Source organism: Mchenga conophoros, linkage group LG16, assembly GCF_057382185.1.
Source record: "Mchenga conophoros isolate Kocher_MC1m ecotype Shallow Benthic linkage group LG16, M_conophoros_male_GT1.1, whole genome shotgun sequence".
In the NCBI taxonomy this organism is placed as follows: domain Eukaryota; kingdom Metazoa; phylum Chordata; class Actinopteri; order Cichliformes; family Cichlidae; genus Mchenga; species Mchenga conophoros.
This window is the reverse complement of record NC_140541.1, coordinates 5,750,080-5,763,865: the sequence shown is the minus strand read 5'-3', so window position 1 is coordinate 5,763,865 and position 13,786 is coordinate 5,750,080. Positions and strand designations below refer to the sequence as shown.

General features: G+C 39.5%; 2 protein-coding genes across 2 annotated transcripts; both read left to right on the top strand.

The window, feature by feature from the left end:
• Positions 1–3,320: 3,320 nt before the first annotated feature.
• Positions 3,321–4,232, top strand: LOC146556143 (olfactory receptor 6N2-like). The gene has a single exon (XM_085248892.1). It carries the CDS (start codon positions 3,321–3,323, stop codon positions 4,230–4,232), a length of 912 nt encoding a protein of 303 aa, XP_085105018.1.
• A 2,544-nt stretch (positions 4,233–6,776) lies between these two features.
• On the top strand, positions 6,777–9,281 carry LOC146556142 (N-lysine methyltransferase KMT5A-A-like). Its single transcript, XM_085249647.1, has 5 exons — positions 6,777–6,813; positions 7,152–7,277; positions 7,361–7,523; positions 7,642–7,834; positions 9,153–9,281. The coding sequence occupies exons 1-5, from the start codon at positions 6,777–6,779 to the stop codon at positions 9,279–9,281; spliced, it is 648 nt and encodes a 215-aa protein (XP_085105773.1).
• Positions 9,282–13,786: the final 4,505 nt, after the last annotated feature.

The following is a 13,786-nucleotide window of genomic DNA, read 5'->3' as shown; positions in this document are numbered from 1 at the left end:
ATGGCCTGTAGCATTGGGCCAGATACCCCATACTCCCTAAGCACCTCCAACAGTATACCAAAATGCCTTTTCCAAATCCAAAAACACATATAGTCTGGTTGGGCAGATTCCTATGCACCCTCATGTATCCTCGAGAGGTTAAGCTTGTCCAAGGTTCCAGGACTGGGACAAAAACTGCATTGTTTCTCCTGCATTCGAGGTTTGCCTAATGAACCGACTCTCCTTTCCAGCACCCTGGAGTTAGACTAGACTTTCCCGGGGAGGCAGAGAAGTGTGATCCTCCTATAGTTGGAGCATGCCCTCTGGTCCCCCTTCTTGAACATTTGAACCACCATCCCGGTGAACCAAGACAGCCCTACAATACTGAGAGCCTTCAGGAACTCAGGGTAACCCCAAGGGGCCTTCCACCAAGGAGTTTTTTAACTGCCTTCGTGACCTCTTTCCTGGACATAGACAAGGCATCCCCCTTGTACCTAAAGTCTCAGTGGGATTAAGGAGGTCTTTGAAGTACTCCTTCCACTGCCCGACAATATCCTCAGTCGAAGTCAGCACCTCCACCCCTACACAGTGCAAGTAGAGCACCGCTTTTGCCTCCTGAGCTGCTGTTGGTTAGCCAAAATCTCTTCAAGGCAGTCTGAAAGTCTGTTTCCATGGCCTCTCCGAACTCTCTCGCACCCAGTTTTGCTTCAGCCACTGCCCAAGCCACGTTCCGCTTGGCCCGTCAGTACCTATCAGCTGCCTCTGAAGTCCCACAGGCTAACTAAGCCCAAGAGGACTCCTTCTTCAGCCTCATGGTTCCCTTTACCTCTGGTGCCTGCCATCTGGTCCAGGGGTTACCACCACGACAGGCACCAACCACCTTGTGGTCGCAGCTCAGTACAGCAGCTTCAGTAATGGAGGTGCTGAACATTGTCCGTTTGGACTCAATGTCTCCAACCTCCCTAGGAATGCTGTTGAAGCTCTGCCAGAGTGAGAGTTGAGGGTCTCTGCCCCTGGCTGCTGCCCAGCACACATTGCACCTGACCCCTATGGCACCTACTGCGCGTGGTGGGACTACAGGAGACGGCACCTCCTGCATGTGATGAGCTTACAGGCCACCACCCACAGGAGTGGTGCTAAAAAGAAAGCGCTCAAAGAACTCTAAAGGAACATTTTGCTATTTAATTTAATCAAAGATTTTGAAAACAATTTTTGGAAAACATCAAGACAATGGTCAAGCCAAGGTGGATGTTGCACTAGGGATCACCTCTGAGCCACTTTCTTGTTAACAAGAATAGGTAGGTTGGTAAATGGGGCAAGGCAGGATGAACTACAATGTTCGCAAATGACATTGTGATGTGTAGTGAGAATAACTGGAAGACAGTCTGGAGAGATGGCGGTATAGACTGGTTAGAAGAGGAATGAAAGTCGGTAGAAAAAAGTCAGAATACATGTGTGTAAATAAGAGAGAGAAAGGTGAACATGTAAGAAATCACAAGGATAAATAAGTTAAATACAGGGGATCAACCATTCAAAGCAATGGGCACTACCCAAGACAGGTGAGAAGAGAGTGCAGAGTTGATGTATGTTTTGGGGATGGTGGCTCTGATAAAAAAGACAGAAGGTGAAATGGTAGAGTTGAAGATGCTAAGATTTCCACTGGGAATGACCAGGAGCAACAAAATTAGAAATGAGTATCTTAGAAGGACAGGTCAAGTTAAGCAGTTCGGAGGCAAAGCTAGAGATTCAAGATTGAGATGATCTGCACATGTGATGAGGAGGGATAGTGGATATAAAAGGATGGAAAGGGGATGTTGAATGTGGAGCTAACAGCCAGAACACAAAAATGAAGTTCACAGAGAAGGATCTTGGATATAGTGAAGGAGGATATGTGGAGGGTTGGTGTGACAGAGGATCTTGCTCGAAATGAAGTGAGGTGGAGACAGATAATCGACACTGGCAGCCCCAAAATGGAGTAGCCCAGAGAAGACAAAGATCCTACGTGATGTACTGTATTTCAAATTATGATTCATCAGTCCATAATTCCTTCTTCCAGTCTTCAGTAGTCTGCTTCATGGCCCAGGCAAGCCTCTTTGTCTTATTCTGATGTCTTAGCAATGGCTTTTTGGCTGCAGCTAGTCCTGTCAAACCTGCAGCTCGAAGTCCTCTCTTCACAGTTGAAATGGAGACATGCTTACTATTACAGCTTACTACTAAGCTGTGCTTGAAGCTATTGTCCATTGAACCACTTATCATGCAAGCTGTTAACTCTAGGGAACTTGTCCTCTGATTCAGTTGTGGTTTGGGGTCTGCTTGACCTCTTCCTGTCAGAGTTTGCCCCAAATTTCTGAGTGCCTTTTGATGGTGAAGGGAACCGTACTTACTGACACCTTGACTTTCTTTGCAATTTCTTTGTAGGAAAGACCTAAATTTTTAAGTGTTATGCTGGTCTGTCTCTCTTCCACTGTTAATTGCTTTTTTCTCACCTTTTTTGTGCAACACACTACTTTCTGCAACACAGGATTTTGGGAAACCCTACCTTTTTTTTAACCTCTTGGAGTTCATCACTTACCTTTGTAACCTTTCAAGCTATTTATTGGACTTGAAAGACTTGAATTGGAATAAATAATTGAAAAAATTGGTGTGTTCTAAAAAGAACCCTCACTGTTCTATAAATTTGTCAATTAATTATATTCTCTAAAGTAAATTTGTGTAAATTATGGAATTGTTACAGTGGCCCTGAGAGGCCAAACGGACTGCAACTTAAGAAAACACCAGCAATAAGAAAAACGCTGTAAAAGCACACAAAACACAATGGAAATAGGAAAAAAGAAAACAGAAACAGAAATTATCTTAAAGTGCATTAACTATTTTTTCTCCCCACATTGCATTGCAGTGTGCATGATGTCGATCTACATGAAATTCTCTTAGCCTGAACAGAATTACATATTTAAATATAGGACTATATTTGCTGTTATTTTATTATCATTTCTGCCGGTCAACTAATTTTTTCTTCTTTAAAATTTGTTTTTCAATTAATACCCACGTATGTATGTAGTAAAAGAGGAGGAGCCAGAAAATGTACCCGTGTAAGTAAGGGCTAACCACTGTCGGCTTATGTCTCCAGAGGTTGAACATGGTAATAGGTCTTTGTGGAGAGTTGAATGAGATATATGGAGCTTGAAGTTTCATTTCATCACATATTTGGTCTGATTTGAACAGTTCACTTTCTAAAGATGAACACACACCAAGTTTAGGTATCTATGAATAATAATATTTTATATGTACTAGTTTTAAACATTCTGCCTGTTTAAAATTTTAGTTTGTAATATCTGATTTTCATGAATGCTGAAATGAATATAACATATATAACTTTTGGTGGTCATGTGGAAGTGGAGAAATACAGATATATTTATTTTGTAATTATGTTTATGGTATACGGTCTAATAATTTGCAGCAATTCCACTATTGTGTGGGTCATCATAGTTCAAAAAAGCCTTCATGAGCCTATGTACATTTTCATTGCTGCTTTGTTAGTGAATTCTGTTGTTTTGAGCACTGTCATCTACCCGAAGCTTTTGATTGACTTCTTATCTGAAAAACAGATTATTTTGTATCACGCCTGTCTTTTTCAAGTATTCATGTTTTATGTTTTAAGCAGTTCAGAATTCTTACTGCTGTCAGCCATGGCTTATGACAGATATGTGTCTATATGTAAACCTCTGCAATATCCAACTATCATGAGAAGAACAAGAGTCAATATTTTCCTGCTTTTGTGCTGGTTTTTACCTGCTATTCAGGTTGCAGTGCCAATAGCAGGAAATGCAAATACACCATTCTGTAACTTTACTCTGAAAGGTATTTTTTGTAACAATTCGGTCAACCATCTTTATTGTGTCAATTCAAGAGAATTATCTATATATGGTATGGTTGTTCTATTTAATGTTGCCCTTTCTCCTATGTTTTTTATACTTTTTACATACATAAAGATAATTATAGTTGCCTATCAGAGTTGTGGAAATGTCAGAAAAAAAGCTGCACAAACCTGTTTGCCTCATGTGCTAGTTCTAATTAACTATTCTTGTTTGCTTACGTATGATATGGTTATAGTTAGACTGGAATCAGAGTTTCCTAAAACTGCACGTTTTATAATGACATTGCAATTTATAACATATAACCCTCTTTGCAATCCAATAATATATGGACTAAAAATGAAAGAAATCTCTAAAAACCTCAAAAGGTTGTTCTCTTGAACTAATGTAAACTATTGTAGACTTTTATAGTCTTTTGTTAAAAATTGTTTTTTAGTGTTTATTTAAGAGGTGTTAAATGATATCTGATCTTTGGTAGGTCTTTAATAAGACCTATCATTTCTGAGACATTTTCTTTTCAGTGTAAAAACTGATAAACTTCTCCAGCTATTCAAAGCATGTGATTCTGTTCAGTAATTTTTGGATTATTCATTAAAAAATATTACTATCATTACTCCTATTCATAATATTGTTTCTTCATATACAGTTTAAGGACATTTGAAATGATTGATTGAATGAAAACCAAAAATATATAGCTTTTTCTCTTTTGTATTATAATATCACAGATTTCTGTGGTCATAGTGTGAGATTCAAAAACTGGGCCTTTTCCTTGTGCAACAGAGAGCGGATCATTATTTAAAATTCTAAATGAAAGTAAGAAAATAGCAAGATCCTACCTGTCTGATATCACTTTTCCCATATAGATTTCTGAATAAAGAAATGTGTTCATAATTTTATACTGTGATTTCATATTTATTGGTTCTCACAATCAAATCCAAAAGCTGAGACTATGTATGAAGATAACTGAAAATATGGAGGAAGTAGTTTGACATGAGGACAAGTACATAAGGAAGCGAGAGAATTAACATGCCGAGGTTTTTTTTATCTGTATTGCAGCCCTCTGTAAATGAAATAGGGTTCAGAATGCATATTGAAAACATATGGATTGACATCACCAAAAAATTGTAGGTCTGACTAAAGTATATATTTTCCGTTTGATTTATATGTAGGTTTATGTGATTCTGAATTTCATTATGTGGTGTGACTATTGCGAAATGAGCAGTTTTTTTATGGAGATATAATGGTCAAATCTTGTAACTCTTCAGAGTAGTTTAAAGGATTTTGTTTTAATTACCTCACATGAAAGTAAACATTTGAATTAAATACATTTTATAATATAGCCAGTAAATATATTTTACTGAATTTCTAAATTCACATAATCAAATACAGGAAAAAACAGTCTAAAAATAACTATAATAAAAAGAAGTTTCTAAATGAATGTTAGATATATTTCAGTATTACACTATTAATCGGTTGTGTACCACAGACCTCTAAGCTGGAAGTAGTACTTAGAAGACCATCTCTTCACTTAGATGTTTTAGCTAATAATAGACTAATAGGCAACCTTACTGTTATCTCAAAAATTGTCGTAATTGTAAAAAATAGTTGTAAAATATGTAACTGTTAATCGTCAGAGAAATTGTTTATTTGAACAGTTTCAGTCATGTTTCAGAGCTCATCACAAGACAGAAACAGCTTTGGTGAAGGTTACAAATTATTTTCTAATGGCCTCTGACAGTCAACTCATCTCTGTGGTTGTCCTGCTTTACCTCAATGCAGTAAATTTAAATTTCACACACTAAGGTTATCACTCATAATACTCATAATATACTCATCACCAAATAATTTTCCAATATTAAATGGACGCTCTTTCGGTCAGTGCTCTTTTTATGTAATTGGTTTACAACTAGTTTCATTTTTTTATTTTTTTCCACTGATGAATTGATGATTTTTTTAGATTTATTCCTGTAGGGCTGTAAAATTTTGGAGCCAAACAAAGGTTATATATTCTTATGTAAGGTTATATTGTGTGCGCTTGTGGTTTGTGTGTGTGTGTGTGTGTGTGTGTGTGTGTGTGTGTGTGTGTGTGTGTGTGTGTGTGTGTGAGTGCGTCTATGTGGTATGGATTGACATTTGACCTGCGCTGTACCTGGGCTCCGGGGACATTTCGACTTTTTGCTGTGTATTCATGTGTCCCCCTAAAACATGACTTGTAAATGCATTTTTAAGTGTCTAAATAATAATTTTTTCTACTTCTTATGAGGTCATTATTTATCTTTTGACCTGTATTTGCTTAAACTGTAGTGTAAATTCATTTATTAAACTATAATTAAAAGATTTTCTGATTTTCTTAAAAGTCCACCTATACCCCTCACCTGATTTTTGTGTATTCCAGTGTATTGCACAGCGACGTTTCGAGTTAGAGTGGATGTGTGTAGGTACTGCAATTTAATACACATTTTCAATACACACGGCCGGAAGTCATTGTGATTGGTAGGCTATATATATAGGCGGTACCTACAGGAAACGGCGCCACAACTTTCGCGCGCGTGCCCTTTAACAAGTGTATGTCGACGGCAATACGAAGACGGATTAAAAACACAAAGCTAAGCCTTTTTTAATGTAAAATGCACCATGACTTTAATACTATATGAAATTATAGGTGCACAGGCCTATATTAAACTGGTTTAATTTATGCTTTATGGACTGTTAGTGAGTCTTTGAAGAAGTAAAACGGCCCCAGCGTTTGTCATTGAGTAAATAAAATAGGGCTGACGACTAACCGCGTCAACGCGATAAAGCGGGCTAACCCGTGTTAGGATTTACTCGGTGTTAAAGCATTATTGTGGCTTAAACGTGTTAATGCCGACATCGCGACTAACGTGATTAACAATTAAACCAGCGCAGTCTGAGTCAAAATCCCTGATGTCGCTGTTAGCTAATTTCGGGCAGTTTGTCCAATGTCTGTCCATTCTGCTGACAGCCCTAAAATAAAAGCAAGGGTATAAGTGTATTTAGTCGTGTATTTATTTATATGCCTGAAGAAAAAACTTCTTACAGTTTTGATGCCTAAGCTTTCTCAGTACTTGTATCACTCTCTGCAGTCGCCATTACAGAAATGTCACATGTCGCCATTTTGAGTACTAGGCCTTTAACATTTTAAAAGAAGGCATAAATTAGGACTATGAATAAGTCAGCTGTGTTTATGCTGTAAACTACACTACTGCTAGTTCTGCTACTACTGATGATGATGACAATGATGACGATAATCGTAATACTTTATATGCTTTGGTAATGCAGCCAATCAAAACGTACAGGAGAACATGCGAAGGAGACGCATTCCTCCACGGGAGGATGCAGTCTGTCATGTTTCTGCTGGAAGGGACAAACTGGGACTTGATATCCACTACATAAATGCCTTCAAAGGTAAGTTGGTCTTTAGTTTGGATTAGATTTGGAGTTTGTCACTTTGTCTTTTGTCACTCACTTGGTATGCCTCTGCAATTCAGGTCGGGGCATTTTCACGACTGTTCCATTCCAAAAAGGAGACTTCCTTTTGGAATACAGAGGTAAACTCCTAACAAAAGAAGAATGTGAGCGGAGACCCAGAGTTTATCATGACAGCCTGAAGGTGTTCATGTTTGAATTCAAGTTTGATGGAAAACTCTGGTGGTGCGTATTATATCAGTGTAGTTTGATTAAGATTAAATTACACATTGCTTTTGATTTATGAAAAAAAAAGCTTCCTAACTAACTAGTTAAGCTAATACTTTTTTGCCTAACCCCACAGTGTGGATGCATCTCAAGAAGATGGGTCATTAGGCAGACTTGTCAACGACAACCACATCAGTCCAAGTGCTAAGATGAAAATATTAAATATCAATGGAAAGCCCCATCTATGCTTATTTGCAAGCAGAGACATAAGTCCAGGCGAAGAAATAGACTATAATTATGGTGACTCGGATTGGCTCTGGAGATGCAAGGTATTTCTACAATTGTACTTTTTGGAACTGATAAATTGCATACCGTAAGCCATTTTTACATTTGTACCTACTCAAATTGGCTTAACGTGACTTAGGGCATCTAGTTTTTCACTGAAATTGAGTATCACCTACTGTGCCTGGGGTCACTATAGCAATGCAGCCGAGCATCCAGTGATATAAATGCCACAGCAAGCATGGACGTCAAGGTGACAAAATGCCTGCTCAGTCTATACTTTAATGTTCAATTCAGGGATCACGCTGTTAATTTTGGTTGCTATTTCAAACATTTCAGAGTTTCAAAAATGATGGCTTGGATTTTCACGAAGGAGGCGCACTCATAACTTATCGAGTGACACCATTGACCAGCCACTTGGTGGCATTCAGTCTATGTCAAATTTTCTGATCACTTTGGATCACTTGGAACCTTGGTGCAGTAGTTACTGAAAAACTACATGGTACTATAACCTACTGGAAAAACAGGGGTAGGTACTAATGGAAAACAGGCAATTGTGATGGCTGCCACATCAAAGCCCTCTAAAAGCACTAAAAAAATATCAGCAGGTATGCAGAAATAAAAAATGGCTTTCGGTTTCTAAATTTTAACAGTGATTGATGTTTAATGTGATTCTACACAGCAAAATCTCCAGTGTTAAATTAACACTGGAGAGTGTCTATAAGGGTCCACACCTCTGAGTGTTAAATACAACACTGTTGAGTGTTAAATTAACACTTTTGACAGTGTTATATGTTTAAAAGTAACCTAGTCAGTTTTGAAGATTAACAATGGCTAACACTGAGCAGTGCTGATTTTCTAACACTGGAAAATAACTCAAAATGTTAGAAATATTCCAGTGTTAGAAAATCAGCACTGCTCAGTGTTAGCCACTGTTAATCTTCAAAACTGACTAGGTTACTTTTAAACATATAACACTGTCAAAAGTGTTCATTTAACACTCAACAGTGTTGTGTGGACCCATATAGACACTCTCTAGTGTTAATTTAACACTGGAGATTTTGCTGTGTAGCCTCTTTAGTTAGATTCATTTTAAATTTTGGCCCTCGAAGATAAATGGGCCCTAGTGACAGTTCGTTGCTGCTACAGGTGATTGTTTTACTCCTTTAGCAATGGCTTAAAAAATAAAGAAATCACACTGACTATTTGTCTCTTAATCATAGGGCCTTAAATTCTCTATACATGACAGTGAATATTTTAAAGACATTAGCTTGAAACTTATCTTTCTCATACAGTTTATTTAATGTTTCAAAAGCGTCTTCAAAAATGCACTGTATATTCATTTTCTATCTGTTACACACGAAGACTGAGACCAGCCAGATTCAGAAGACTGTGAGCTGCCTAAAGCCGCAACCAAACAGCTTTCCAAACAATGATCTGGACCTGAAACATCCAGAGCCTGAAAGGGTAAATATAATCCAGTGTACCACTTAATGAACTAATAATTTAATCTATCATCATTCTTTATGGATGCTGTGTGTGTGTGTTTGGCAGTCACCTGGGTGTGATGTGATTTACATGGACGAAGTTTATTAGTTGATATCTGCAACTGAATTGAAAACACCTCACCTTTCCAACTGTCCAAAACAAATAAATGTTGCAATATTTTGCTAACAGTTTCACAATCATCGTCTGGTGTGCACAACAATATCATCTTTGGACAAGTGCATTCAGTGTGTGGGACCGGTTTCCTCCCTCAAGTGGCTTGGCTATAAGTGCAAAGGTGAGACATTTAGTGAATAGGTACAGTGTATAGTAAAAAGCATTAATAGAGTTCAACAAGTTAAGACTAGCTGAAATGAACACTGCTCCCTTTTTAATTAATGGGTGGTCACGTCTAATTAAAGAAATGTAGTATTACCTCATTGGTGCAGGACCTTGTAAAAATGGTATACTTGGGATTGTTCTCAATTCCCCATTCCATAACATAAACTGCTCAAAATAATAAAGGGAACACTTAAACAATGCGATGTTACTCCAAGTCAGAACACACTTCTGTGAAATCAAACTGTTCACTTAGGAAGTAACACTGACAACCAGTTTCACATGCTGTTTTGCAAATAGAGTAGACAACAAGTGGAAATTATAGTCAATTCACCATAATAAAGGACTGGTTCTGCAGGTGGTGACCACAGACCACTTCTCAGTACCTATGCTTTCTGGCTGATGTTATGGTCACTTTTGAATGCTGGCCGTGATTTCATTTTAGTGGTAGCATGAGACGGTCTACAACCCACACAAGTGGCTCAGGTAGTGCAGCTCATCTAGCGTAGCACATCAATGTGAGCTGTGGCAAGAAGGTTTGCTGTGTCTGTTAGTGTAGTGTCCAGAGCATGGAGGTGCTACCTGGATGTGGAGTAGGCCAAAGGAGGGCAACAACCCAGCAGCAGGACCGCTACCTCCACCTTTGTGCAAGGAGGAACAAGAGGAGCCCTGCAAAATGACCTCAAACAGGCCACAAATGTGCATCTGTCTGCTCAAATGGTCAGAAACTGACTTCATGAGGGTGGCTTGAGGGTCCAGCGTCCACAGGTGGGGATTGAGCTTGCAGCCCAACACCATGCAGGATGCTTGGCATTTGCCAGAAAACACAAAGTTTGGCAACTTCGGCACGGGCACCCTATGCTCCTCACAGCTGAAAGGAGGTTCAAACTGAGCACGTGACAGTCTGGAGATGCCGTGGGGAACGTTCTGCTGCCTGCAACATCCTCCAGCATGATCATATTGGCAGTGGGTCAGTAATGGTGAGGGGTGGCATTTCTGTACCTGCCAGAGAGCCTGACTGTCATTGGGTAACAAGATGAGGTCCTCGGACCCTTTGTGAGACCACATGCTGGTGCGTTTGACCCTGGGGTCCACCTAATGCGAGACGACACTGGACCTCATGTGGCTGGAGTATGTCAGCAGTTCCTCCATGACAAAGGCATTGATGCTATGGACTGGCCCGCCTGTTCCCCAGACCTGAATCCAATTGAGCACATCTGGGACATCATGTCTCACTCCATCCACCACAAACTGTCCAGGGGTTGGCAGATGCTTTAGTCCAGGTCTTGGAGGAGATCCTTCAGGAGACCATCCGCCACCTCATCCCGAGCATGCCCAGGCATTGTAGGGAAGTCATACAGGCATCTGGAGGCCACACACATTCAACTACACACTTTCATGCCATTCAACTACCTAAAGAACAAAGTATTTAATAAGAATAATTCCTTCATTCACATCTGGGATGTCCTTTTTTTGGGGGGGGGGGGATTAGCAGTGTATGTGTAGTCATTAAAATATCCTTAAGTGTGAACAGTTTGGTTTTTTTTTTTTTTTTCAGCATTTGACATTACTGCAATGCTTTGACAAAAAACTACTTCACTTAAATAGAACTGCAAAGCTAAATTAAGTCTATCAAAATGTGTTTCAGTTTGTTTAGGGGTCTGGCACAAATCTTGCCTTGCAAAATTGGCAAATCAGAATTGCCACCAGTCAACACAGGTGTGTATCCCATTCATATTTGGCTTGACTTTGTTTTTCAGTTTATTTTTTACCTGTCTAAAGTATTGATCAATTAAAATAACTTTTGTTCTTACATTCCAGAAAGAAGAAATTTCTGAATATTCAGGGGAGGATGGATTGCCACATTCAGTTCAGGATCAAATATCAAGCGATGATGATGGCAACCACAGCATATCAGAAGAAGAATATGTGCCAGATTCAGAGTCATATGATGAAGATTCAGATGAAGACATCTCATTATTGCCAAGCACATCAAAAGGTCTGCTATGCCAAAATGACATCTCCAAAGCGCATGAACAATCAGATTCAATGAATTTAATCCACAACTTGACAAAGGACAAGCCACAAGATAAAAGTGAGCTTTGCGAAACTGAATCAGAAAAAATGACTTTAAGTAAAAGAAATTACTGCTATTTTTGTGGCAAACCACAAGCTAAAATTTCCCGCCACCTGAAAACGCACAAAACGGCTCCTGATGTTGTGCATGCATTTTCCCTGCCTAGAGACTCAAACGAGCGTAAAAGTCTGTTAGAGAAATTGAGAAATAAGGGAAATTTTAAGCATAATGCTGCAGTTTTGCATGGTGGAGTGGGACCACTGAAAGTGAAGAGAAGACCCAAGATTAAAGCAGTAGAGGGAAAGTTCGCTCATTGCTTTTATTGTCAAGGGATGTATGTTCGCAAGGATCTTTGGAGACATGTCCGCAGATGTCCGAACAAACCAAAAGATGACACGGATAAAGAACCTGGAAGAACCAAAGTACTCGGCCTGGCTTTAACTCTGGAGTCTCAGTGTTATCCGCAGGTGTCAAGTGGAGTCTGGAAGGTTCTTGCTGTTATGAAACAAGATGAGATTGCCTCAGCTGTGCGAAATGACTTTACTGTTATTCACTTTGCCCAGTCCCTCTACAATAAACATGGACAAGACCCTACAAAGTATGATTATATACGACAGAAGCTTCGTGAAGCGGGACGTTTGTTGTTGTGTCTGCGCACAGAATTCTCAGTGCATAACATGGAAGAAGCTATTAAGCCTGCTAATTTCCAGAGAGTTGTGCAAGCAGTAAAGAAAGTTTCAGGTTTTGATGAAGAGACACTGTCATACAAAACTCCAAGCCTTGCGCTGAAACTGGGACATACACTGCATAAAATGTCTGACATTATCCATTGTCGTGCCCTCATGACAGAGGATGAAGCCCTAATCAAGTCCACTGATGCGTTCAAGAAGTTGTATGTCTCCAAATGGTCCGAGATGGTGTCTCACCGTGCCTTGAACACATTGAGTGAGGCAAAGTTTAACAAGCCATCAACATTGCCCTTTACAGAAGATGTTCGGATTCTCCATCACTACCTTCAAAAATCTGCAGAAAGTGCCTTTTGCAGCTTGGAGAACGAAGCCACAGCTCAGAATTATGCTCAACTTGCACAAGTTACACTCTCACAAATCATTGTGTTCAACCGAAGACGTTCTGGAGAGGTTTCAAAGATGCGCCTCAAAAGTTTTCTTGAAAGAGACAAAACAGCACTCCACACAGATGTTGCCATGGGGCTCTCAGAAATGGAACAGAGACTCTGTAACTATTTCTGTAGAATAGAAATAATGGGGAAAAGGGACAGAAATGTTCCGGTTCTGCTAACACCAAGCATGCTGGATGCTCTGTCACTACTGGTTAGTAGGAGGCCTGACTGTGGTATTTGTGCCACTAATATCTACCTCTTTGCAAGACCCCGATCAATGAGTCATTACAGAGGAATGGACTCCTTGCGTGTTCATGCACACCAGTGTGGAGCAAAGCAGCCTGAGTATCTAAGATCGACACAGCTCAGAAAACATGTTGCCACACTCTCACAAGTCCTTAATTTGAAAAACAACGAACTTGATCAGGTTGCAGATTTCCTGGGTCATGATATCCGCGTTCACCGCGAATTCTACAGATTACCAGTTCCCACAACACAGCTGGCCAAGATTTCCAAACTGCTTTTAACACTGGAAAAAGGACATCTTTCCCAGATCCAGGGGAAATCACTGGATGAGATCAAAATAGGTTTGTATTGAAAGGAGCAAATATTAGGGCAGTAGTTGAATATTATGCTTTATCAACAGAATTAAAACCTAAAAGCACAGACCATTCTGTTAAATGTCCATGATTTAAGGTTCTTGAAGTCGATTGTTTCATCACTTTGCAACATTTGGCAAACTGCAGAGTGGTGGCCTTAAATAGTAAAACTATGTACTATAATTTCCAGTATTTGTTCTGTATTTTGTCATATCTCGTTGTTAATGTGAGGTTTTTGGGGGGGTTGTGTTTGTTTGTTTTTTTGTTTTGTTTTCCCCCCCCCCCCACAATTTCTCAGATGAAATTGCATTAAGTGATGCTGAAACAAAGGACAGTGAGAGTGAATCAGATGATGATGACACAGCACTCACAATGTCGG

Coding starts and splice junctions, on each gene's coding strand:
- LOC146556143 (XM_085248892.1), top strand. CDS start 3,321: ATGAATGCTGAAATGAATATAACATATATAACTTTTGGTGGTCATGTG.
- LOC146556142 (XM_085249647.1), top strand. CDS start 6,777: ATGTCGCTGTTAGCTAATTTCGGGCAGTTTGTCCAAT. Junction 7,278..7,360: donor CTACATAAATGCCTTCAAAG/GTAAGTTGGTCT, acceptor TCTGCAATTCAG/GTCGGGGCATTTTCACGACT. Junction 7,835..9,152: donor ATTGGCTCTGGAGATGCAAG/GTATTTCTACAA, acceptor TTACACACGAAG/ACTGAGACCAGCCAGATTCA.